General features: G+C 51.3%; 1 protein-coding gene across 6 annotated transcripts in view; it reads right to left on the bottom strand.

Annotated features, from left to right (window-relative positions):
• LOC127489782 (nuclear factor 1 C-type-like) overlaps nucleotides 1-25,279 on the bottom strand; it is a 122,121-nt gene that overhangs the window by 30,893 nt on the left and 65,949 nt on the right. For 4 of the 6 annotated variants that reach the window (XR_011384396.1, XM_070063810.1, XM_070063807.1 and 1 more), the window contains exons 1-2: nucleotides 7,149-7,367; nucleotides 6,734-6,923 (exon numbers count right to left, since the gene is read on the bottom strand). Coding sequence is in view for 5 of the 6 variants with exons in the window: in XM_070063810.1 (XP_069919911.1) it covers nucleotides 6,734-6,923; nucleotides 7,149-7,344 (386 nt within the window). In the remaining variant the exon portion in view is untranslated. Of the gene's footprint in view, nucleotides 1-6,733; nucleotides 6,924-7,148; nucleotides 7,368-8,523; nucleotides 8,775-25,279 lie in introns of those variants that run through there. The other 2 variants (XM_070063809.1, XM_070063811.1) reach the window with 2 other exon arrangements.

Raw genomic sequence — 25,279 nt, 5'->3', positions numbered from 1 at the left:
CTGGCCAGAGGCAGCTCTGGCCTGTCTCCCTAGACTCATGGGCTGGCAAGTGGGGGACGTAGGCCTGTCTCCTGACCCCAGGGCTGGCCAGGGGAAGCTCGGGCCTGTCTCCCTCTTCTCCAGGGCTGGGGCGGAGAAGCAGCCCAGGCCTGTCTCCCTAGACCCCAGGACTGGCCGGTGGCAGCTCGGTCCAAAATCCCTACACTCCAGGGCTGGACGCTGAGGGGCTTAGGCTTGTCTCCTGACCCCAGGGCTGGCCGGGGGCAGCTCGGGCCCGACTCCCTAGACCCCAGAGCTGGCCAGGGAGCCTGGGCCTGTCTCCCTCTTCTCCAGGGCTGGGGGGGTTGGCCCGGGCCCATCTCCCTAGACCCCTGGGCTGGCCTGTGGGGGGCTTAGGCCTTTCTCCTGACCCCAGGGCCAGCCAAGGAGCTTGGGGCTGTCTCCCTCTACTCCAGGGCGAAGGAGGGGGGGTTGGCTCAGGCCCGACTCCATAGACCCAAGGGCTGGCTGGGGGCAGTTCAGGCCCATATCCCTAGACCCCAGGGACGGCCAGGGGCAGCTTGAGCCCGGGTCTCGACTCCAGGGCTGGTTGGGGACTGCTCGGGCCAGTCTCCCTAGAGCCCAGCACCTGCTAGGGGCAGGTTGGGCCTGTCTTCCTCTTCTCCAGGGCCAGGGGGTTGGCCCAGACCCAGCTCCCTAGACCGCAAAGCTGGCCAGGGGCAGCTCATGCTCATCTCCCTAGACTCCAGGGCTGGCCAGGGGCAACTCATGTCTGTCACGACCCCAGGGCTAGCAGGGTGGGGGGGCGGCCTGGGCCCATTTCCCTTGACCCCAGGGCCAGCTGGGGGCAGCATTGGCCTTCTCCTCTTCTCCAGGGCCGGGGGAGGGGGTGGCCCGGGCCCCTCTCCCTAGACCCCAGGGCTGTCCGAGGCAGCTCGGGCCAATCTCCCTAGACCCCAGGGCCAGCCAGAGGCAGCTTGGGCCTTTCGCCCTCTTCTCCAGGGCTGGGGGGTGGGCAGCTGGGGCCCATCTCCCTAGACCCCAGGGCTGCCTGGGGGCAGCTCAGGCCAGTCTCCCTAGACCCCAAGGCCAGCCAGGGGCAGCTTGGGCCTGTCACCCTCTTCTCCAGGGCCAGGGGGTAGGCGGCCCTGACCCATCTCCCTAGACCCCAGGGCCGGCCAGGGGCAGCTTGGGCCCATCTCCCTAGACCCCAGGGCTGCCCGGGGGCAGCTCAGACCTGTGTCTTGAACCCAGGGATGGCCGGGAGTGGCACGGGTCCATATCCTGACTCCAGGGCAGGCCAGGGCCAGCTTGGACCCGTGTCTTGACCCCAGGGCTGGCTGGGGGCAGCTCAGGCCCCTCTCCCTAGACCCTAGGGTTGGCCAGGGGTGTGGCTCAGGCCTGTCTCCTTCGACCCCAGGGGCTGGCCGGGGGCAGCTCAGGCTCATGTCTCATCCCCAGGTCTGGCCAGGGGCAGCTTGGGCCAGTCTCCCTAGACCCCAGAGCCAGCAGGGGGCAGCTTGGGACTGTCTCCCTCTTCTCCAGGGCTGGAGTGGGGGACAGCCTGGGCCATCTCCCTAGACCGCAGGGCTTGCCGGGGGCAGCTCAGGCCCTTGTCTCAATTCCAGGGCCGGCCAGGGGCAGCTTGGGCCTGTCTCCCTCTTCTCCAGGGTTAGTGGGGGGCAGCCCAGACCTGTCTCCCTAGACCCCAGGGCTGGCCGGGGGCAGCTTGGGCCCATTTTCCTAGAGCCCAGGGCCAGCCAGGGGCAGCTCCGGCCCGTGTCTCAATTCCAGGGCCAGCGAGGCGGCAGCTCCGGCCCATGTCTTGACTCCAGGGCTGGCTGGGGGGCAGCTCAGGCCAGTCTCTCTAGACCCCAGGGCCAGCCGGGTGCAGCTCGGGCCTGTGTCTCGACCCCAGGGCTGGCTCGGGGCAGCTCAGGCCTGTCTCCCTAGACCCCAGGGCCAGCCAGGAGTAGCTCGGGCCAGTCTCCCTCTTCTCCAGGGCCAGGGGGTGGGGGCAGCCCGGGCCCGTCTCCCTAGATCACAAGGCTGGCTGGGGGCAGCTCAGGCCCATCTCCCTAGACCCCATGGCCGGCCAGAGGCTGCTCGGTCCTGTCTCCCTCTTCTCCAGGGCCAGGGGTGGGGGTGGCCCGGTCCCATGTCCCTAGACCCCAGGGCTGGCTAGGGGTAGCTCAGTCCCATCTCCCTAGACCCCAGGGCCAGCCAGGGGCAGCTCAGGCCCATGTCTCGCCTCCAGGGCTGTCTGGGGGCAGCTCAGGCCTGTCTCCCTAGACACCAGGGCCAGCCAGGGGCAGCTCGGGCCTGTTTCCTGTCTCCAAGGCTGTCTGGGGGCAGCTCAGGCCTGTATCCCTAGACCCCAGGGCTGCCCAGAGGCAGCTCAGGCCCAAGTCTCAACCATAGTGCTGGCCAGGTGCAGCTCAGGCCTGTCTCCCTAGACCCCAGAGCTGGCCAGGGGCAGATTGGGCCTGTCTCCCTCTTCTCCAGGGCTGGGGTGGGGGGGACGGCCCGGGCTCATCTCTCTAGATCCCAGGGCTGGCCGGGGGTGGCTCGGGCCCTTCTCCTGACTCTAGGACAGCCGGGGGCAGCCCAGGCCTTCTCCCTATATTCCAGAGCCGGCCAGGAGGCAACTCAGGCCAGTGTTGGACTCCCAGGCTGGCTGGGGGCAGCTTGGGCCTGTCTCCCTCTTCTCCAGGGCTGGGGTGGGGGGTGGTCTGAGCCCAACTCTCTAGATCCCAGGGCCGCTTGGGGGAAGCTTGGGCCCATCACTCTAGATCTCAGGGCTGGCTGGGGGCAGCCTGGGCCCGTGTCTCAACTCCAGGGCCGGCTGGGGGCAGTCCGGGCCTATCTCCCTAGACTCCAGGGTTGGCCAGTGGGGTCTTAGGCCTGTCTCTCCCTCTCTCTCTCTCTCTCTCTCTCTTTTTTTTTTTTTTTTTTTTGGACAGGCAGAGTGGACAGTGAAAGACAGACAGAGAGAAAGGTCTTCCTTTTTCTGTTGGTTCACCTCCCAGTGGCCACTGTGGTCAGCGCACTGCTGCCGGCACACCATGTTGATCCATAGCCAGGAGCCAGGTGTTTCTCCTGGTCTCCCTTGCAGGTGCAGGGCCCAACGACTTGGGCCATACTCCACTGTACTCCTGGGCCACAGCAGGGAGCTGGACTGGAAGAGGAGCAACCGGGACAGAATCCAGCACCCCAACCGGGACTAGAACCCAGGGTGCTGGCACCCCAGGCAGAGGATCAGCCCATTGAGCCATGGTGCCATAGGCCTGTCTCTTGACCCCAGGGCTGTCTGAGGGCAGCTCGGGCCTGTCTTCCTAGACCCCAGGGCCGGCCAGGGGCAGCTTGGGCCTGTCTCCCTCTCTCCAGGGCCAGGGTGGTGGCAGGTAGCTAGGGCCCATCTCCCTAGACCCCAGGACTTGCAGGTGTTTGCTTGGGCCTATCTCCTGACTCCAGGGCCAGCTGGGGGCATCTTGGGTCTCTCTCCCTAGACCCCAGGTATGCCGGGGGGCTTGAGCTGTCACCCACCCCTGTCACTTATCACTGGTGTCCCCGGAAACCAGGCAACGTGGCAGCCACTGGGCCATCCCAATGAAGTGGCACCTGAGCTCGCAGCTGCCCACCTCCAGCGATATTCAAGTTAATCTTGGCAACTACCTCATGTCTGGTTTCCATTGGCAACCAGTCAGGCTCTGGGCATGACCCTCTCCAGTGGACAGCCTCTGCCTCCACGTGGCTTCTGGCACATGACCCTGGCCTTCCTTGGGGCGATCCCAGGGCCGGCGGGTGGCTGGGGGCTGGGGTGTCCAGGTGAGCCCAGCTCAGAGGGCTAGGCATGCACTGGGGGTGGGGGTGGAGATCAATGGGTATTGATTGGGGGAGGGGCTGCAGAGGAGGAGGCTTGGGGGCTGGTGGGGGGCTGAGTGGCACACTGCCAGGAATAACACCAATGGGGGAGGAAGTGCGGACAGAGCTGGAATCAGCCCTGAGGGGGCCCAGAGCGGGGCTCTGGCTTCCTCCCCTCTCCCTGGCTGCAGGGAGCAGGCGGCGCCTGCCCTCACACCCCTCTCCCAACACTCACAACCTGTCCCAGCGCCCTGACCCACTGTGGACCCCCCTCCCTGTGAGCCCTGCCAGGGAGGCCCCTCCCCTCCTCTCCCTGCGCCCTGGCCCCCCACTCCATCCTTGCTGGGGCCTTGTTTGGCTTGGTTTCCCTCTGCTCTCAGGCAGGTGGCGGGGGAAGAGTTAGGGCCAGGCCTGAGCCCTATTAGCTTTGGTTTCTGAATCAATTAGGAGCTCAAAGCCCCCACTGGAGGGGGTCTGGGCCCCGTCAGTGCCGCCCTGGCTCCCAGTGACCTGGGTGTGGGAGCTGCTGGCCCCCGCCCTGTGCCCGAGGCCCAGAATGGTGCAGCAGGGTCCAGCCACGGCCTCGGGGACCTCCCCCACATGACCTGGAGCTTCTGGGCTGGCTTCTCTGTGCATCTGAGACCCCTCCCCAACAACACGGTGGGGGGCTGGGGTTCTGGGGCCCCTCCTACTGTCTCAGGCCCAGGGTCCCCGAAGGCGGGCAGGTTGGGGGACACATGGGCCCCGGGGTCACTCACATCCCTGCTCTGAGCCCCTCCCAGAAGCAGGGTCTCCCCCCAGGCCACTGGGCCTGGGGCACAGGGTGGGGGTGAGGCAAGTTCCAGCTGACCCCTGTGTGACCCTGGGCAGGTCCCCGGCCTCTCTGGGCCTCTCCCCATCTGGACAGATGTTGGGCAGGAGGCAGGAGAGGGAGCCCAGGAGAAGGCAGCCCAGGCTTGCTTGAGGACCCCGGAGCCCGGGCTGTGGCTGGCAGCAGAGGCGGGCGGGCTCCCCTCTCCTCTCCATGTGCCCCCCAGGCCAGGCCGGCCCCTCTGCCTGGCTCCCTGCCCCCCTCTGGCCGGCCTCTCGGCCCCCACCTGTGCCTAAAAGCTGCCCACAGGATCCCTTGGTCCTAATCCCAAAGGAACGGTTTGCAGGAAACGTGTTGGGTGCAGAGTAGGCTGCAGGGAGGAGAGAGACCAAGAGCCCATTAGGGAAGGGCCGGCCAGGCCCAGAGAGGGTGTCCAAAGCCTGGGGTCACACAGCCAGCCCTCTGCACGCACTCCCATGGCACCCCGCGCCCCATGGTCCTGGGGGCCGCCTGTCACCAAGGGCATTTGGTAACTTCCAAACTGCTGCGTGGGGCAAGGCAGGACAGCCGCAGGTCTGCAGGCCTCACTCCCTCACTCTAATCAGGGTGACCAGGGCACTTGGTCAGGGGCTGCAGAGGGGGAGGGGAGCAGGGGCCTAGCCAGGCCTGGGGGGAGGAGCCTGGGTTTGTGGTCAGAGTCCCGTGTGGCTTCCAGGGAGGAGATCTATGTGCTGTCCACATCTATTAAGTGCCTACTGTATGCCAGGCCCTGGGCACAGCCCCGTTCACCCCCAGGGGAGTCTTCTCAGGACACAGTTACCCTCCCCCACCTCACAGGTGAGTGGGTGGGGAAAGCCTGGGCCTTCAAGCTGGCTGAGGCAGGATTTGAATCTGGGGCCAGCTTCCTGGCAGTTCAAGGGAAGCTGGTTCCTGGCCTGGGTGTGAGAGGGGGCGGGGCGGACAGAGGTCACCAAGCTGTGATCCAGGGTTCTCAGCTGGAAAAGTATAGAAGGGGGTAGGGGGCTTCCAGGGCCAGGCGGAACCCTCCCTTGCACGGCGAGATGTGGCCCACGGCGGGCTGTGCACAATGCCAGCACCCACGGAGTGCTGGTTCGAGTCCCGGCCGCTCCACTTCCCATCCGGGTCCCTGGCTGATGGCCCAGGTGCCTGGGCCCCTGCACCTGCAGGGGAACCACGGATGGAGCTCCTGGCTCTGGCCTGGCTCTGCCCCAGCCATTCTGGGAGTGACCCAGTGAATGGAACACCCCTACCTCTCTCTCTCTCTTCTCTCCCCCGCCCCCGCCCCCAACTCTGCTTTCAGATAAATCATAAATGTATCCTAAAAACACCCAGAATGGAGTGGGCCAGCCCGGGGCTCCGTCCCCCTGAGTCCCCAGAGCTGTGAAGTCCGGATCCTCGTTCCTGCAGCCCGCGGACACCTGGGGCCTGAGACCCCTGCGCCCCCGGTGCTGCCCCCCCCACCCCCGGCCCCTCTGGCCCTGACCACGTGGCCCTGGGCTCTCTGGAGGGCAAACCGCGGGTCCTGCAGGGGAGCCCGATTCCCACCGGCTTCCTGTGAGGCGGCTCCCCCTAGCGGGGGGGGGGGGCCGGGGAAGGAGCCTGGTAGGTGCGGGGGGAGGGGGAGGGAGGAGTGGACACGCGTGCAGCCCCTTCCGCTAGACTGGGGCCAGAGCCTTCCGGCAAGGGAAGAGCACTGGGTGCCCAGGCTGAGCGGGGGTGGGGGCGGCCACGGAGGGACCAAGGCGCCCGCAGGGCTACGGGGGTTGGGCAGGCCCGAGACCGGCTGGAGGTCCAGGGGGCTGGGACCCCTGCACCCCGCCTCTCTGTTCACAAGGTGCCACCTCGCCCGCCGCTCCCAAATGCGAAACCCCGAGGGCAGGAAGCGCATAGCTGCGGGGGCCTGGCAGGAGCCAAGGAGGAGGAATCTGCGGCTGCCCGCGGAACCCTGTCCGCGGCGCCGCGCCCCCTCCGCCACCCGCGGAACCCTGCCAGCGTCGCCGCGCCCCCTCCTCCGCCCGTCGGCCACCCCGCACTCACCAGACCAGGCTGCCGGCTGGCCGGGTCGCAGGCCAGCGACATGAGATCTTTGAGCGGGTCCTGAGGGTTGAGATGAGATGCGGCGGGTAGCGGATAGCCCTGTGCGGGAAGTAGGTGGACGCCGTCTGCTGCAGTATGGACGTGGTGGGAAAGTGCAGGGCGGAGGACGGGTGCGGACTCCGGACGATGCCTATGCGGCGGAGCGGTCAGCGCGGGGCTTGGGCCCAGCGCTCGACCCTGGCCCCGGTCCCCACCACCACCACCACCACGCCTGTGTGTGCGCTCTGCCCCAAGGCCCCGGCCCCGGCCCCTCGCCTGTGTGCGCGTTCTGCCCCCGGCTCCGCCCCACCCCCCGCCTGTGTGTGCGCACTGTGCCCCTGGCCCCCGCCCAGCCCCCGCCCCGCCCCGCGCTCACCGTTGTGCGTGGCGATCTCGGGCCGGTGGTGCTGCGTGAATCTGGGCAGGCGCGGCGAGTTCTGCGGCGAGGGGCTGTTGAATGGCGACTTGTCCATCTCTTTTTCACGGGCGAGGAGATGCCTGCGCGGGACGGGGACGCCGCTGAGCCGCGAGGAGCCCCAGGCCCCAGCCGGCGTGAACGCACCCTCGCGCATCCGCTGCTCACTCCCCAGCCGCCGGCCTCAGCTGGGAGCTCCGCCCCCCGCGGGTCTCCCCGAGGGCGCGGCAACTCCAGCCCGAAACCGCCCCGGACCCGCCCTGTGGGGCCCCAGGGTCTGTGCCCCAAGCCCGCTCTGCATAGTCCCTTCTGTCCTTGGCCGCCTCCCCCTCCCCAGGCAGGGGCCTGCCCGCCGCCCCCCACACCGCTCTCCGCTGGGAGGGGCGTCACTGGGACGTCCCGGGGCCTGGGGGGCTAAGGGCTGAGCCACTCCCTGGGATCCCAAGGCCCACCTGGTGCCACCGCTCCGGGGTCTGGGGTTCCCTGGGGGGGGGGAACCCGAGGGGAGAGGAAGCTGGGCTGGCCCTGCAGACTGCGCGTGTGCACCCGTGTGTGCATCCGTGTGTGCCTGCGTGTACCTGTGTGCACCCGTGTGCGTATCCGTGCTTGTTCACCCTTGCATGCATGTGCACCTGTGCGTGTGTGTGTGTACCCGTGTGCATGTATGTGTGCGGACGCTCGCTCACAGGATCTCCCAGCAGAGTTCCCCCGAGTGGAAGCAACCCCAGGAACCCACGGGTCCGGACCAGGGCTGGGGGAGCTGGGCGGGGGAAGGGGGGGAGGCCACGCGGGCAGGAGCAAGCCTGTGGTCCTCAGAGTTGACCAAGGGGAGTGGCAAGAAATGGCTCCTCTGAACCTTCCCGGAACTGCTGGGGGGCGAGGCTAGGGTCCTGGAGGCCTGGGTGGGACGGCCAGGGGACCGGGACCAACGCCCCCTCCCTCGTGTGTTTCTCTCTCGAGCTTCCTGCTCCTTTATTCCCAGTTTCCCCTTCCCCAGTGACCAGGAAGCGGGCTAGAATTCTCTCGGGGAGGGCTTCGCCTGCATCCCGGCTCTGCTCACCTGGGCCCTGCGCCCCTATGGGGGACCCTGATGGAGCTCCTGGCTCCTGGGTGCAGCCTGGCCCCGCCCTGGCCGTGGTGGCCATCTGGGGAGTGACCCAGCTGGTAGAGGACCCCTCTCTCTCTCCCTCCCTCTCTTATTATCTCATTAAATAGATAAATAAACCTTAAAAAAAGTTTATATTTGTCATAATCACCAATATCTTTGGAAAAGTTTTTAAGTATTGGGAAGCTGTCAAGATTATAATGATGGATAGGGGCTGGCGCCGTGGCTCACTTGGTTAATCTTCCATCTGCGGTGCCCGCATCCCACATGGGCACCAGGCTCTAGTCCTGGTTGCTCCTCTTCCAGTCCAGCTCTCTGCTGTAGCCAGGGAGGGCAGTGGAGGATGGCCCAAGTGCTTGGGAGGACCAGGAGGAAGCACCTGGCTCCTGGCTTCGGATCCGCGCAGTGCTGGTGGTAGCAGCCATTTGGGGAGTGAACCAACAGAAGGAAGACCTTTCTCTCTGTCTCTCTCACTGTCTATAACTCTACCTGTCAAATAAATTAAAAAAAATGGATAAAAGTTTTCCAAAAACTCAAACTTTAGCTTTAAAGCTCAAATTTAATCAGTTACAGAATATATTTTTAGTTATTTTATTACATATTAAAAATTTATTTGAGGAGGCCGGCGCCGTGGCTCAATAGGCTAATCCTCCGCCTAGCGGGGCCGGCACACCGGGTTCTAGTCCCGGTCAGGGCGCCGGATTCTGTCCTGGTTGCCCCTCTTCCATGCCAGCTCTCTGCTATTGCCCGGGAGTGCAGTGGAGGATGGCCCAAGTGCTTGGGCCCTGCACCCTGTGGGAGACCAGGAGAAGCACCTGGCTCCCGCCTTTGAAACAGCCAGTGCCCAGGCCTCAGCACACCCACTGCGGCGGCCATTGAAGGGTGAACCAACGGCAAAGGAAGACCTTTCTTCCTGTCTCTCTCTCTCACTGTCCACTCTGCCTGTTAAAAAAAATTTTTTTTTATTTGAGGGTCAGAGGGTCAGAGAGAGATTTGGAGAGAGAGAGAGAGTAGGCTGAAGCTAGACTGGTCCAAAGCCACAAGCCAGGAATTCAGATCTGAGTCCCTCATGTGGATGGCAGGAAGCTAATTATTTCAGTCACCTCCGCTGTCTTTCAGAATCCTCATTAGCAGGAAGCTGGAGTCAGGAGCCAGAATGGGTATAGAACTCAGGTACTCCGACATGGCATATGGGTATCTTAACTGGCATCTTAACCACTGGGCCAAAAGTCAACCCCTTGGTTATTTTTCTTGATGTTTTATATCACACCTCATTTATTTCCCAGAAATTGTCTTGAGACATCCAAACCCAAATACCAGTGTTCGTCAGTTTTTCTTATAATTGACAATGTTTCATAAAAAGAAATAACTATCTCTTGCCACTCACAGAACCTGTTATTCTCAAGACAACCAGCATGTCTATGTACAACATAAGTGCTTTATGAGGGCTCGTTCTACATCATTTCCTGTTGTTATTGTGAACGTGTGTGGGAAGTAGCACAATGAGCAATAATACAATTTTGTGGCACTGCTGAGCTGAAGATCAGCAGGTGTTTTCATCCACCATTGCTTTTGAACCATCACTGTAAGTGTTAACACAGTGGGATAGGCAAATCACACCTTGGTATTGTTAAAAAAAAAAAAAAGAAAGAAAAAGAAAAAGAAAAGAGAGAGCATCCTGGGCCCCATCAAAAAGTCTCAGGGATTCTCAAGGCTCAGGGACCATGTTTTGAGAACTTTTGCTCTAGTCTTTTTTTTTTTTTTTTTAAGATTTATTTATTTACTTGAGACAGAGTTACAGAGAGATGGAGTGACAAAGAGAAAGGTCTTCCATCTGCTGGTTCACTCCCCAAGTGGCTGTAATGGCTGGAGCTGGGCAGATCTGATGCCAGGAGCCAGGAGCTTCTTCAGAGTCTCCTATATGGGTACAGTGGCCCAAGAACTCAGGCCATCTTCTGCTTTCCCAGGCCATAGCAGAGAGCTGGATCAGAAGTGGAGCAGCTGGGACTTGAACCAGCACCCATATGGGATGGTGGTGCCACAGGCCGCAGCTTTACCTATTCTGGTGCAGCTCTGGCTCCCCAACCAGTCTCTTAACTGCAAGGCCAAAAGGTCCAAGTTATTGAGAGAGAGGGAGAGATAGAGATATTCTGTCTGCTGCTCCACTCCCCAGATGATCACATAGGCAGGGGCTGGGATGCTGGCATTGCAGGTGGCAGCTTTTCCTGCTATGCCCCAATGCTGGTCTCCTGCAATTCATTTATAATTGGGTTTTGAAATACTCGCCAACCAATGTCTGGTATTCAAACTAGACTTGGGCAGTTATACAGAAACAGATACTCTTGAATTTGTAGTAACTTATTTGCATTCTTAGTGAATAAGAAGTTAGGGAGCAACGTTTTCCCAGTAATTTAAATGTTTATTACCAGTTGTAATTAAATGAATAGAAGTTACTGTGATGCCCAACATAAACAAATATAGCGTCTTTGTATAATCTATGCTAGAGTAAACCATGCCACAGAACAGAATGTTATCTATAGAAGAGAACTCATCTAATGTTAGGGAAAATGAGAGAATTTATATATTCTAAAGGGTAGCAATTTTCAGAGTAGATCCAGGGAAGAGATCACCACAAAGAGTCATTTTTTGATTTAGTTAATTTTTCTTTTTTTACATTACCCATATATAATATTTCCTCTTAAAATAAGCCTCCTATTCTTCATATCTTTGTGCTATTGCTCTCAAGAGTAGGGCAGCAGGGCCATCGCAGGCGGTCCTGCTGGGAAATCAGCACACAGGACTCCCTTGTATCCTCCCCACCTTTTTTGCAACTGTTGCAAACACAGGAAATGGTGATTTGGTCCACTAGTGTGGCCAGTAGGAAGAACACCAGCTTTGGGACCAGTTCAGACCTGCTGGACCTCTGGGCAAGTAAGTTCCTTTGGCTTTCTGTGTCTTTTTTCCACCTGGCAGATGGCAATGAAAATCTGTCCACCTCAGGGCTCCTAGGAGCACTAAATGAGGTAAAGCACAAGGCGCTGGGCACAATGCTGGATGCATAGTAGGTGCTTTGTGAGAATTATCATTATGTTAGTTCAGTGTCCAAGGGACTCCTTTATATTCTGTAAGCTCTGTCTTTCTAATTCTCCTTCAGTTGTTGTACTCTAATGCCCAGACTCCCCTGGTAAGCTGTTCTGGAAAGTTAAGCAATTATGCAGGCTTCTTGGTTGGTATAGCATGGATTAAAACAAAAGTCTCTAGTTTCTCATGACTGTAGAGTCCTTTAATGAAGAGTGAGTGCTCTTTGTCCTCTTGATTTCAAAAAGGAAGTTACCTTTCCTAGAAAGCTTTTGTGTTATGGTTACATGCATTACCACGTATCTTGAATGTATATTATTTATTGTGTAGAAGTCTCCGTAGCAAGACAGCTACAACTCAAAACAGGTCCGTGGTGATATAAAATAAGAATGTAACCTTTGTAAGTACATTTTTAAGACTTTATTTCTTCATTTTCAGTTCTTTCTGTCTGACATGGCAGAAAAACCAACATGTATGCCGACAAAGAAAAATAATGATGAAGAAACAGTTAAGTATATCTTCCCAATAGAACTCTCTGGGCTTCAGTAAGATTGGAAACTATTGACTGAGTACACTGGTACAGACCCAGATGTTAAAGGCTTGCTTTTTATGGTTGCACATGAATTAACTTTTCTTAACTTTTATATTCCTTGCAGTTAAATATCAATGACAGTTTAAATCATGATTACATTTTTGAGTCTCCTGATTTTGTTAGTAATTCAGAAGACTGTTCCTATTTAACAGCAAAGGAAAACGTATTAAAATTCCAGAACTTACCAATAGGTGAGAAGAAAAATGCTATCTTGATGAGGATATTTGTACAGTTTAAGTACCAAAAATGAATACCTATTATTTTTAAAGTTTTATTTTATTTATCCGAAAGAATGGCAGAAAAAGAGGAAGTGAGAGAAAAGAGAGAGAGATTTTGCTCATAGCTGGTTCACTCCCCAAATGACCACAACAGCCAGAGCTGGGCCAGGCCAAAATCAGGAGCTGGGAATTCCATCTCCCCACTTGAGTGGCAGGGACCCAGGGACTTAAGCCACTACCTGATGCCTTACCAGGTGCATTAGCAGGAATCTGGATCTGAAAAAGTGCTGTAGGGACTAGAACTGGCATTTCAATATAAGATGTGAGCACCCTAACCAGCAGCTTAACTCACTGTGCCATACCCATGCCAATGAGAACTTTTTAAATGAAGTTATTTTAGGAAGTGGTTGGGTCGATGCTTGCTGATTGCTTTATTGAGTGTCAGTTTGAATCAAGTTCCATTTTAAGATGAGTCTCTGTACTAGGGACTCATCTTAAAATATTTTTATTAAATAAAAAATTATTAAATTAATGTATATTAAAATTTACATTAAAAAAGTAGTATGTCCAAAAAATAAAATGTCCAAAAGAGTGAGACTTGGGTTTCAGAACTCTTTATGATGGAGAACATCAAATTTATACATGGATATTCAGTTATGTTAAATAGTGTTTGTTTATGTCTTAATTACTAATGGCATTCCTGTGGTGTTTTCTCTTTTTTTCAAATTCTGTATCTAAGTTTGAGCTACCAAACCACCAATTTTTTCCCCTTTTTCTTCTCTTTGAAAGAATGGTCTGTTTCACCTTTATTTTTCAATCATCCACACTTTTTCTTTTTTAAAAAAGATTTATTTATTTATTTTCAAGTCAGAGTTACACACACAGAGAGAGAGAGAGAGAGACAGAGAGAGAGAGATCTTCCATTGGTTCACTCCCCAATTGGCCGCAATGGCCGGAACTGCACCAGTCTGACGGCAGGAGCCAGGAGCTTCCTCTGGGTCTCCCAAGTGGATACAGGGGCCCAAGGACTTGAGCCATCTTCCACTGCTTTCTCAGACCACAGCAGAGAGCTAGGTCAGAAGTGGAGCAGCCAGGTCTTGAACCGGTGGCTATGGGATGCCAGTGCTTCAGGCCTGGGTGTTAACCTGCTGTGCCACAGCGCCAGCCCCTCAGTGTATCCTTTCATGGCAGAAGAAACAGTTTCCATCAAGCCTTTTTCATGAGGGCAGAACTCTCACAGTCTAATCACCTCCCAGTGGCCTACCCCTTGACATCTTGCTTTGGTGATTGGGGTTCAACATACACATTTTTAGAGGCACCCAATATTTCAGACCACAGCAGTGAGTAATCTTCCAACCTTTTGTTGAATGCTTTTACAACTGGACAACATAGTTTTAAGTATTAAAAAATACCATTCTCACATTATTAAAGAATTTAAAGAATAGGAGAGAGAAAACATCTTTTCAACTCAGCAATAACTAATCTTTGGCTGACTTTTTGTATCAGCAAACACAGGTCAACCTATTCCTTTTAAGTTCTGTACTTTCTCGGTGCATAGATGTCTTGTTCTTCAGTAGCCAGTCCCCTCTGGGTAGTTGAAAGGTGATATTTTCTCTATTTCTTATAATGCTGCAGCACTGAACAGACCTATCTTTTCATGTATATTTTGTACTATTTTCTTATAAATGGAATTGTTGGGTCAGAAAGTGTTCGAAGTTTTAAAATTGGGTAATCATTGTAGATACTATGCCAAGATACACTCTCATCATTAGTGACAATGCCCATTTTTCATTCCTTTCCTATGTGAATTTAAGGCTTAAGTGGACACACTTAATTTATAAATTTAAAATTTTTTTAATTATGTATTTGAGAAGGGGAGAGAGAGAGAGAGCGCTCTATCTGCTGGTTCATTCTCCAAATGCCTGTATTGGCCAGGACTGGAGCTAGGAGCCAGGGATATAATCCAGGTCTTCCAGCTGAGTGGCAGGAACCCACTCATTTGAGCCATCAGAGCTGACTTCTAGGGTCTGGATTCCAGGAAGCTGGAGCTGGGAGCCAAAACTGAGCATCAAATGTAGGCACTCCAATGTGGGATAACCACTAGGTTAAATGCTCATTCCTCCACCACTATTCAATTACTGAATGACTTTATGATAAAGTCCCTTTCATATGTTATAGAAAATTAGTTCTTTGGAACTTGCTCTCCTTTTGCCATTCTTTTGGCCATCCCACAATAAATGTAATACCTTTTCCATATGATGATCTTCATGCATTTTCAGGCTTTATTCCTCTAAAATGCTTGTTTTATTCCCTCTCCAAGTCTTCACTTTGCATATACAAGGTTCTGTTATGCAGCTAAGCACTCCACTTTGGGTTCTTTCCATCATTTTCCTGTCCCTCCTCCCTCTTCCTCTCCTTTTCCTTTCTTCCTCCCTTGATGCCTTTATTCCTGGTTATTTAATAAAAAACACTGTATCAGGAACTCTGCAAATCATGGGATGACATGCAGTGTTCCAGTGTGCCCCTTAGAGTTGAACATGAATTTCCTAAAATTTTGACCAGCAGAGACAAGTTCAGCTGGCTGCATCCTTTTATCTTGTTACATGGACTATCATAGTTTTTTTTGAAATTATATTACACCATTAACTCTTTCTTGCACTTGTAGTCATTTTAGTTTCTTGCCTCCTCCCTTTATGCTTTTATTAGATTTAATTTGTCATTAAGCTACAGTATATATATGCAACATGTTATGTTTAATTCTTTTGTATTTCACCTAGTTTTCTCATTTGTTATATTTTCAAAAAAATTATTTGGGCCAGTGCCGTGGCAGCCATTGGAGGGTGAACAAACGGTAAGGGAAGACCTTTCTCTCTGTCTCTCTCTCTCTCTCACTGTCTACTCTGCTTGTCAAAAAAAAAATTATTTGGAAGGCAGAGTGAATCAAAATGTGGTTCACATATTGCTTTGTGGGGGATGACCTAGCTCCAGTGGTGCTCCTAAGCTGGCTGGCACCTAGCACTTAGCACTTAGTGAGAGCTCTGCATTCCAGGGCATTATGCAGGTGGCTTGAAATCAACAACAGGCCAGTGTTAACCTCTATGTGAGCAAATGCTGCGAGTCAGCGTTTTTCCTCTTAAACATTCACAAACATCTCACCAGTTAGACAAGCATTTAAAAATATTCATTATAACTTAAATATAGAAACGATTTGTGTGAAACTTATGACAGGACTAGGCATATAGTAGAAAAAGGCTTGAAGCAAAGGCAGGTGCAAGTGGTGCATTGCTTTAAATAGTTATTAGGAAAAGAAAATGAATATCAAAGAAAATGAATATCACCTTAGTACTTTAGTCACTTTGTTGGAAAATGTTTTTGAAATACAGGGTTAGGACTCGGGGCAATAGGCTTAATAAGGGTGGGCATTGTGTCACAGTGGGTTAAGTGGAGGCTTAAGATACCTGCTTCTCATACCTGAGTGCAGGTTGGAGCCCTGGCCACTCTGCTTCTGATCCATCTCTCTGCTGCCCTGCCTGGGAAGCAACAGATGATAGTTTAAATATGTTAGTGTCTTCCAGGCACGTGGGGATTCAGGTGGGAGTTCTGGGCTCCTGGCTTCAGCCTGGCCAGCTGTGGATATTCTAGCCATATTGAGGGAGTGAACCAGCAATGGGAGATTCTCTCTTTCCCTTTCAAATAAGGAAGTTTTAAAAAATATTAATACTTTATACACATTTGATTATATTATGGATAAGAGCTACAATAGGTAGTGCGTCTTGTATTAGTTTTCTGTCTACAGCAACCAATCTCTTTCGGTGCCCAGTGCAACAATCTTTTCTCTCCCATTTAAGGAAAAGACACACAACAGCCCACTTACCCCCACTTTCGTGGGCTGTCCCATGGGGTTAGGAAACAAAGGAGGAAGCTAGGAGTGGCCCTGGAGGGGCTGCCCACCGCTTTGTAGAAATGCCGGGATCCCAGAGAGAAAATGTTACCGGAGAAATTGTCTTCGCACAAGAAAGAATTCAGGCATGAGACAGAGAGTAGTGGGAGGTAAAATAGCAAGGTTTATTAGGGAAGGGACATCGGTAAGAACGGATGAGCACCTCTCCAGACAGGACCTGAGAGACTGGGGTGGGGGGGAAGGAGAGAGGTTACTTGGTTGAGTGGAGAAATTACACCTGACCAGGCCAGGCGGGCGGCTCAGCAGAGAGGCAGAGGGCTGAGCGCGCAGTCCGGTTGAGGCTGGGGTTTTTTTTTAAGGAGATGGGTCTTGCTTCCCGACCTCTGCTCCTCTTGGAACAAAGGGCTTTTTGGATGTAAATAGAAAAACTTCTATCTGAGTTTTCCCCTGAAGGTATCTGACAGGAGGAAGCCTAGCTGGCACCATCCTGAGTTTAGAGGAAGGGTGAGCAGGACCCCTGGAGAATGGGGATCTGGAGCAGGGTGTTTGAAGTGCAGACACTGGGCTGCACCTGGGAGATTGTGGAAGATTTGTCAGGCAGAAGGGGCGGGGACCTCCACCTGGCAGGTTATCAGGTAGAAGGGGGCAGGGCAGGATGCGAATACCGAATACCGGGCTGCCCCTGAAACATTGTCAGGATGACTTTGAGATACAGATGCATATGCTGGACATAGATGTCTTCTCTTTAGGCCTTTATGTCACACACACATAAGCTCATAACTGAATTCCTACCTAACAGGATGAGGTTGAGGTTAAGGCCTGTGTTGGGGCTGGAATGTGCACGCACGCCACCCATGGCATGGGAATGTACTTGCGGGACGCGGTGCGGGCAGGTGGCTGAGGATGAGGGTGAGGGGCCAGAGGCCCCTGTGAGCCCCAGGGTGTCTCTGCGTGAGTCCCAGGGCGGGTCTGTTTGTGGTGACCGCATCCTGGCTGCTGGTGGATGCATGTTGGTGGCTGAGAGTGAGGCCAGGCTTTGCCTCAGAGCCAAGGGGTAACCGGAGCTCCTGCTCCCTCATGCACAGAGATTTCTCCCACAGGAGCCGCTCAGCCAGGCGCAGCCGGACCGGAAACGGATCCCGTGGTGTCCCGAAGCAGGAGGGCGGCGGTGGCGGCCGGTGGAGAAGGCGGCTCATCCCTCCTCACCGGCGACGCCCGCCCGGGGCCCGCACCCCGCGAGCCAACCGCCTGCGCCCTGCGGCTCCGAGTCCGCAGTTGGGAATGCTTGGGCACGCGGCGCCCCGGCGTGCAGAGGGTCCCAGGCCGAAGTGCCACGGGACCCCCGGGGCATGGCAGGCGGCCCAGGCAGAAAGGTCAAGGACCAAGGACGCGGAAGGTGGAGCCTGGGCCGGGAGGCTGCGGCACAGCGCGTCCCCCGAGTGAGGACCGCGGCAGGCGGCGCCCGCCTTGGCTCCCGGGCATTCCAGGTGGCGTCCGCGCCCTCTCCGCGCGGGGCGCTCACTCTTGGTGCCGGGAAGCGGGGCTCCGGGTGCTCCCGGGCTCCTGCTCCGACTCGCGGCGCCCCGAAGTCACGAAGCCACAGCAGGGGCAGCCCGGGCGGCGGCCCGGGGCGACCTGCAGGGCTGGAGTGGGCAGCGGCAATGAGGGGCACGGGAGGCCGCCCCCAAGTCGCTGGGCGCCGACGCGGAGGCCAGACAACTACAAGACAGGAGCTCGCAGGATCCAACATAAGGTAATGATAAAGAGAAAAGAGATCCGTCCTTGCAGGATCAATATCCTGAATTATCAGTGTAGCCTATAAATATGTAAAATTATTGCGTGTCCATCAGAAATATAGAAAATCTCCTGTGGAATGTAAAAAATGTAATTATTAAAAAGTAAAAAAAAAAAAATCGAGGGGCTGAAAGAAATAGGGTTATGCCAGAGTCTTGTCTTTGAAGGATGAAAGTACTTTTGAGACTTTTAGCTTGCTCTTTTAAAATTAGTCGCTGAAATTGGCTTTTTTTTTTTTTTTTTTTTGGTGTCAAGCAGATGAAGGGTGCTAGCGTTGATAATGCAGAAAGAAGTGGGCGTAGTTGCCTGATGGGTGAGTCAGAACAGTGGCCTAACCCAGGCCTGTGATTCCTGTAGGGCTGGAAGTCTTACACTACGCATGAAATCATAAAGTCACAGAATTCATTAGAAGTATGTCCCACCCAGTTTCCAATGCAAATCACTAGATAAAATGAATTCCGTAATTCTACTGCGCCTTTGTGAAGTTTTGTTCTATTAAAATACTACTATCTGGTTTCTAGGATGGTTAATCATTTGTAATCTTTCTCTTTACTGTATTAACATAAATGTGGCTTGAAGTAGGATGGGACTTTTTTTTTTTTTTTTTTTTTGACAGGCAGAGTGGACAGTGAGAGAGAGAGAGACAGAGAGAAAGGTCTTCCTTTTGCCATTGGTTCACCCTCAAATGGCCGCCACTGCTGGCGCTTTGCACTGATCCGAAGCCAGGAGCCAGGTGCATCTCCTGGTCTCCCATGCGGGTGCAGGGCCCAAGGACTCGGGCCATCCTCCACTGCACTCCCGGGCCATAGCAGAAGCTGGCTTGGAAGAGGGGCAACCGGGACAGAATCTGGCGCCCCGACCGGGACTAGAACCCTGGGTGCCGGCGCCGCAGGTGAAGGATTAGCCTATTGAGCCTTGATGCTGGCTCTATTTTTAATACAGAAAACTTCAACTGTTAATGAAGAAAGTTAATGAAGAAACTGTTTCAAGAAGAAAGCATCATGTTGGCCACATCCTTACTAGCATTTGTTATTTTCTGTCTTTCTGATTAGAGCCATTATAATATACATTTACTGACTCTGGAATGTGAACCGTCCCAGTTTTCGTGGGATAAATCCCAGTTGATTATGATGTATGATCTTTTTGATGTTTTGTTGGATTTGATTTGCTGGCATTTTGTTGAAAGCTTTTGCATGTATGCTCATCGGGCATATTGTTATCTATTTTATTTGTTGTGTCCTTTTCTGCTTGGGAAATCAAGGTAATGCTGAATTCGTAGACTGAGTTTGGAGAGTTTCATCTGATTCAGTTTTGAGGGCTGGTATGAGAAGAATTGGTGTTAGTTTTCCCTAAAAATTTGGTAGAATTCAGCAGTGAAGAAACCCATGGGTCCTTGGCTTTCCTTAGATTAGAGACTTTTAATTACTGAATTGATTTAATTACTCATTTGTCTGTTTGTGTTTTCTATGTTTTCATGGTTAAATATTGGTAGGTTGTTTGTATCCAGAGATATGTGCATTTCTTCTATGTTTTCCAGTTTGTTGGTATATTGTTGTTATAGTAATCTCTAATGACCCTTGTATTTCTGTTCTATCAGTTGTCCCATCTACTTTTTCACATCTGATTTTACTTATTTGTACCTTCTTTTTTCCTTAGTTTACCGCAGCTAAAGTTTGTCAGTTTTACTTATGTCAAAGAACCAACTCTTGGGGCTGATGCCGTGGCTCACTTGGTTAATTTTCTGCCTGCGGTGCTGGCACCCCATATGAGCACCAGGTTCTAGTCCCGGTTGCTCCTCTTCCAGTCCAGCTCTCTGCTGTGGCCCAGGAGGGCAGTGGAGGATGGCCCAAGTGCTTGGGCCCCTGCACCTGCATGGGAGTCCAGAAGGAAGCACCTGGCTCCTGGCTTCAGATCAACACAGCGCTGGCCATCACGTCCATTTGGGGAGTGAACCAACAGAAGGAAGACCTTTCTCTCTCTCGCTCTCTCTCCCTCTCTCTCACAGTCTATAACTCTACCTGTCAAAAAAAAAAAAAAACTCTTATCAATCTTTTGTACTGCATTTTAAGTTTCTGCTTCATTTATTCTGCCTTTTTATTTCTTTCCTTCTCATTTTTGTTACTGTTTTTCTAGATGTTTGAGATGTATAGTTAGTGTGTTTAATTGGTATTCTATTTTTTATGTATATACTTCTTGTTAAAAATATCCCTTCTCATATTGTTTTGCTGTATCCCAGAAGTTTTGGTATGTTGTGTTTCTATTTTTATTTGTTTCAAGGAATTTAAAATGTTCCTTTTGGTTTCTTCAGTGACCCTGCTGTTCACTGAGAAGCATACTGTCAGTTTCCACATATTTGTGAAATTACTAGAGTTTCTTTTGTTGCTGATTCCTAGTTTTAATCCATTATGGTAAGAAATGATGCATGATATTATTTTGCCTTTTTTTTTTTAATCTGATGAGGCTGGCTTTGTGCCATAATGTATGTCTGTACTACAGAATGCTCCATGTGCTGATGAAAAGATTGTGCATTTTGTACCTGTTTGATGGGACGTTCTCTAAGTATCTGATGTGTTCATTGGTCCTGTATCATTATATAGCTAAATCTAATATGTTTTTGTTGATATGTTTGTCTAGATGTTCTGTTCATAGATGAAAGTGGAATGTGGAATTCCGCTACCATTGTTGTACTGGAGCTTATTTGTCGCTTTTGATCTATTAATGTTTGGGCAATCTAGCTTTAAGTATATGTTCATCTAAAACCATTGTATTTTCTTGTTGAGTTGACCTATTGATCATTATATGGTCACCAGTTGTGTCTGTTTTTACATTAAAGTCTAATTTGTCTGGGATATTTATAGCCACCCCTATTCAAAAAGCTTTTGGTTTCTGCCTGCATGGAGTGTGTTTTTTCATCTTTTTACTTTCAGTCTCTCTGTGTCTTTTCTGGAGAAGCAAATTTTTGTTGGCAGCATATTGTTGAGCCTTTTTCTTTTATCCATTCAGCCTGTCTGGTTCTTTTAATTGGGGAATTTAGATCATTTACATTTAAAGTTCTTATTAATAAGTAATGACTTAGTCCTATAATTTAAAAGTTGCTTCTGCTTATTTTGATTACCCTTTGTTCTTTTTCGTGGGCATTGTCCTTCTAAATGGTAGGTTTATTTCATTGTTTTTGTATGAAGGAGTCCCTTAAGCATCTTCTGGAAGCCTGGCATGGTGGTGATGAATTCCTTAAATTTTTCCTGTCTTTGCATGCTTTTGTTTCTCCTTCACTTATGAAAGATAGTTTGACTTAACAAACTATCCTTGGTTGGCAGTACTTTCCTTTCAGAACTTGGAATAATTTTAGTGATCCACTCTTCCATTTATATGTCATGTATTTTTCTGTATTTGTGATGGGAATTTTCATTTCAATAGGAGAAGTTGCAGAATTGCTACTGACTGGCTGCCCATGACTGTATATGTGTCTGTCTTGCTCTTCTACTTTGTGGTGATATAATGTTCCCACATGTCAAGGCCTAGAGTGCCTACCTTTTTTTTAAAAAAGATTTATTTATTTATTCAAAAGTCAGAGTTACACAGAGGGAGAAGAAGCAGATACAGAGGTCTTCCATCTGATGGTTCACTCCCCAGTTGACCACAATGGCTGGAGCTGCGTGATCCGAAGGCAGGAGCCAGGAGGTTCTTCCAGGTCTCCCATGTGGGTGCAGGGGCCCAAGGACTTGGGCCATTTTCAACTGCTTTCCCAGGCCATAGAAGAGAGCTGGATTGGAAGTAGAGCAGCTGGGTCTCGAACCGGCACCCATATATGATGCCGGCGCTTCAGGCCAGGGCGTTAACCCACTGTGCCACAGTGCTGGCCCAAACCTTGTTTTTCTCTGTTTTTACCTAAAGACACTTATTATCCCAAAAATAGCAGAAATTGGGCCATGGTGTTTGCTGCTGTCTGCTGTATGAGTATATTTTGCTTAACAGAAGATGGTCAGAAAATGTTCCAGGTCTGTGATGTTTTAGCAGATCCCTGTTGGAAGTCAATGTTACACTTGCTGCAGACAAAGATTTCTCTTGTGTATGTGAATATGTCTGTTCTACCCATGCTGACTCTTGTTGATGACATTCTCATTGTGGTGACAAATCATATGAGGCACTTAGTCTTCCTGTTGCTAACACTGACAAGATATTAGATGTATGACCATGGGTAGGTATTGTGACACAGCAAGCTAAACTGCCACTTGAACCCTTGCAGCCCATTTCAGGTGCTGGTTCAAATTCCAGGTAATCTGCTTCTTACCTAACTTCTTACTAATGCATCCTGGGAGGCAGCAAATGATGGTTCAAGTGCTTGGGCCCCTACCACCCATGTGGGAGACTCAGGTGGGGTTTTGGGTTCCAGGCTTTCACATGGCCCAACTCCAGCTATTGCTGGAATTTGGGGGGTGAAGCAACAGATGGATGATTTTTACACACTCTTTCCCTGCTTTTCAGGTAGATAAAAATAAACAAACATTAAGAAATAGATATGTAGCTGTCTGAGCAAAAATATTTCCTTATTTTAGAGGTATTGTTCAGGGAAGGATGATGTAGGTGCTTTTCTAAAATGTCAGTTTGTAGGCACATGAGTGATGCCATGTATTAAAATGGAATTCTGGACCAAAGATGAACCCAGAAGCAGTGCCTCTAATACTTGTCCATCTTACTTTTGGCTTCTTATCTGCCTTATTAACACTCCAGTCTCAATCCTTTTCAGCTTGCCCTGCATCTCCCCCTGTATTTGTGGAAACTCATGTGTCAATTCATCCAGTAATTCTAGAGTGATCGTTGGAATTAGGTATTCCCACCAATACTTTTCACCAGTTGCCACAGGATTCTCCCAGTTTGATCATTTACAAGTGAAATGAATGAATACACATGCTATTATTGTTGGTTTGTAGTGAAGACAAGTAGTAAGTAGAAAACCACTGTTCCTTAGGAATATGGACAAGGGCTGTAAATAATAATCAAATTTTAAAATGTCAGTTTCACTCAAAACATTATTTTTTTGTACTGTATATATTAGTTACCACAAGTCAGGGAAAATATATAATATTTTGAGTTTTTGTGTATTTCAGTAAGCATAGTGTTCTCCAGTTGCATCCATTTTGTTGCAAAAGACAGAATTTCATACTGTTTTATGGGTGAGTGGTATTCCATCATATATATATACCAAATTTTTTTATCCATTCTTCAGTCTAGGGTTGATTCCATACCTTAGCTATTGTCAGTTGAACTGCTAGAATCATAGGAGTAAAGATAACTCTTCGTATGATGATTTCATTTCCTTTTGGTAAATTCCCAGAAGTGGAATGGCTGGGTTGTATTGTAGATCTATTTTCAGATTTCTGAGGAATCTCCATACTGTCTTCCATAATGTTTGTACTAGTTCACATTCCCACCAATATTGGATTAGGTTATCTTTTCCTCTATATCATCACTAGCATTTTTTTTTTTTTTGACAGGCAGAGTTCGACAGTGAGAGAGAGAGAGACAGAGAGAAAGGTCTTCCTTCCATTGGTTTATCCCCCAATGGCTGCTACAGCTGGTGCACCACGCTGATCCAAAGCCAGGAGCCAGGTGCACTTGGGCCATCCTCCACTGCCTTCCCGGGCCACAGCAGAGAGCTGGACTGGAAGAGGAGCAACTGGGACAGAATCCAATGCCCCAACTGGGACTAGAACCCAGGGCGCTGGTGCTGCAGGCAGAGGATTAGCCAAGTAAGCTGCGGCGCAGGCCTATTTTTTGATTTTTGGATGATAGCTGTGCTAACTGTGGTGAGGTGATAAATGTTCATGTTTGTTGTATTTCTCCATTTATTTTTAGACATTTGTGGAAACACTTGGTTTTCTCCTCTGAGGGCTTTTGTCTTTGAAATATACCACTGTGGCTTAGTGGAGTGTCTATGCCATCAGTGGATATCCAGAAGCATGTGCTGGGTGTGGCCATGGAGCCCTGGTTAACACTCTAGTGTGGAGTAAGAGTCTGGGGTGACACCCCTGTTGGGCATGGTAGATCTCGGTTGTCAGCAGAGGGTGGGTATGATCACTTTGGCTGTCATGATCACAGCCTCAGCTTCTCTCTACCAAGTGAACCATTTGTTCAATGTGAGCCCACAGTTGGTATGCACCTCACCCATTCAGGTGCATGAAGAACCCTCTGCAATGACCCACCCAAGACACTCAGGGAACTCTGAGCCTCTGAAGCCAGACACATGATTACACAACCACACCCACGCCCTATCCAACAGTCACAGAATTCCCAGTCACAGCCCACATAGCTCCCACAGTCACAGGGTGTGGGGGGTCCACTCTTAGCAGTGGAGGGAGCGGCTGCTTTCCCAGAGCCAGATGTCTGCTGGATAGAAGATGGTGCTGCTCTGCCTCAGCAAAATGAGTCTGGGTGCCTTGGTAGAGTGATGGGAGGGGAGCACTTCACAGGCCTAAGTGGGTGCCCTGCTCCCCGCCAATTGTTCATGCCAGACTCAAAGTCAGTGTGGACCACGGATCTATCCCTCTGTAAACTCCCTGTCATGTGTAGGCTGCAGCAGTCTCAACCTGCTTTGCTGAGGTGTCTCCTCTTCCCTGCTGGTCACCAGTCACCTGGATGCAGATAGATGGTGTCCCCTCCAGCCAGCAGCTGCGTGAGTTGCTGGTGATGCCCTGCCACTGCTGTGTGATTGTACCATCCTCGCTGCTCCATGGTGTCTCTCTGCTTTCTGTAGAATTTCCACTGCACACTTCTCTCCAACTGTACCCTGCAGAATGCAGCTCCACCCTTTTCTTCTGTTATATTCCCATGGTCAAAGTCAGCACATCTTTTCCCTATTAAGCCATCTTGGATGCAGAAATTACCTTTTTATGGACATATTATTCACCTTTTCAGTCACCATAGAAACTTGTTTAGCATACATATTGTTTATTAAATGGTGAAAAACAGACTTCACATTTTATTAATCTGTTATGCTCATTATTTTTTTAGCTACCAACCAATCGTTGACTACCAAATGCTCAGTTTGAGGCCTATCTTCAAGAAGAACTGAAGATTAAACATTCCTTGAGTACCACGATTCTCGTGTCCATGTGTGCCTTTACTTCATTTCACCTACAGGACATTCTCTGAAGTCCCTTGACATAATAACAATGAAGAACATTGACAGTAAGGTGCGTGTGATAAATCATCAGCTTTTAAAGTTTAATATTTATTTTGCAATAATAAGGTATATTGAAGCATTTGCACATGAATACCTGTTATTTTGTAATATGTGGATATGTAATTTTTTCCTGTTAAAGTGTTTGTATTCATTCTCTGGCTGCTTTAATGAAATATCATAAACTGCATGGTTTAAACAATAAAAAATTATTGTGTCATGGT

This window comes from Oryctolagus cuniculus, chromosome 19 (genome assembly GCF_964237555.1).
Source record: "Oryctolagus cuniculus chromosome 19, mOryCun1.1, whole genome shotgun sequence".
Classification (NCBI taxonomy): Eukaryota; Metazoa; Chordata; class Mammalia; order Lagomorpha; family Leporidae; genus Oryctolagus; species Oryctolagus cuniculus.
This window is presented reverse-complemented; position numbering and strand designations above follow the sequence as displayed.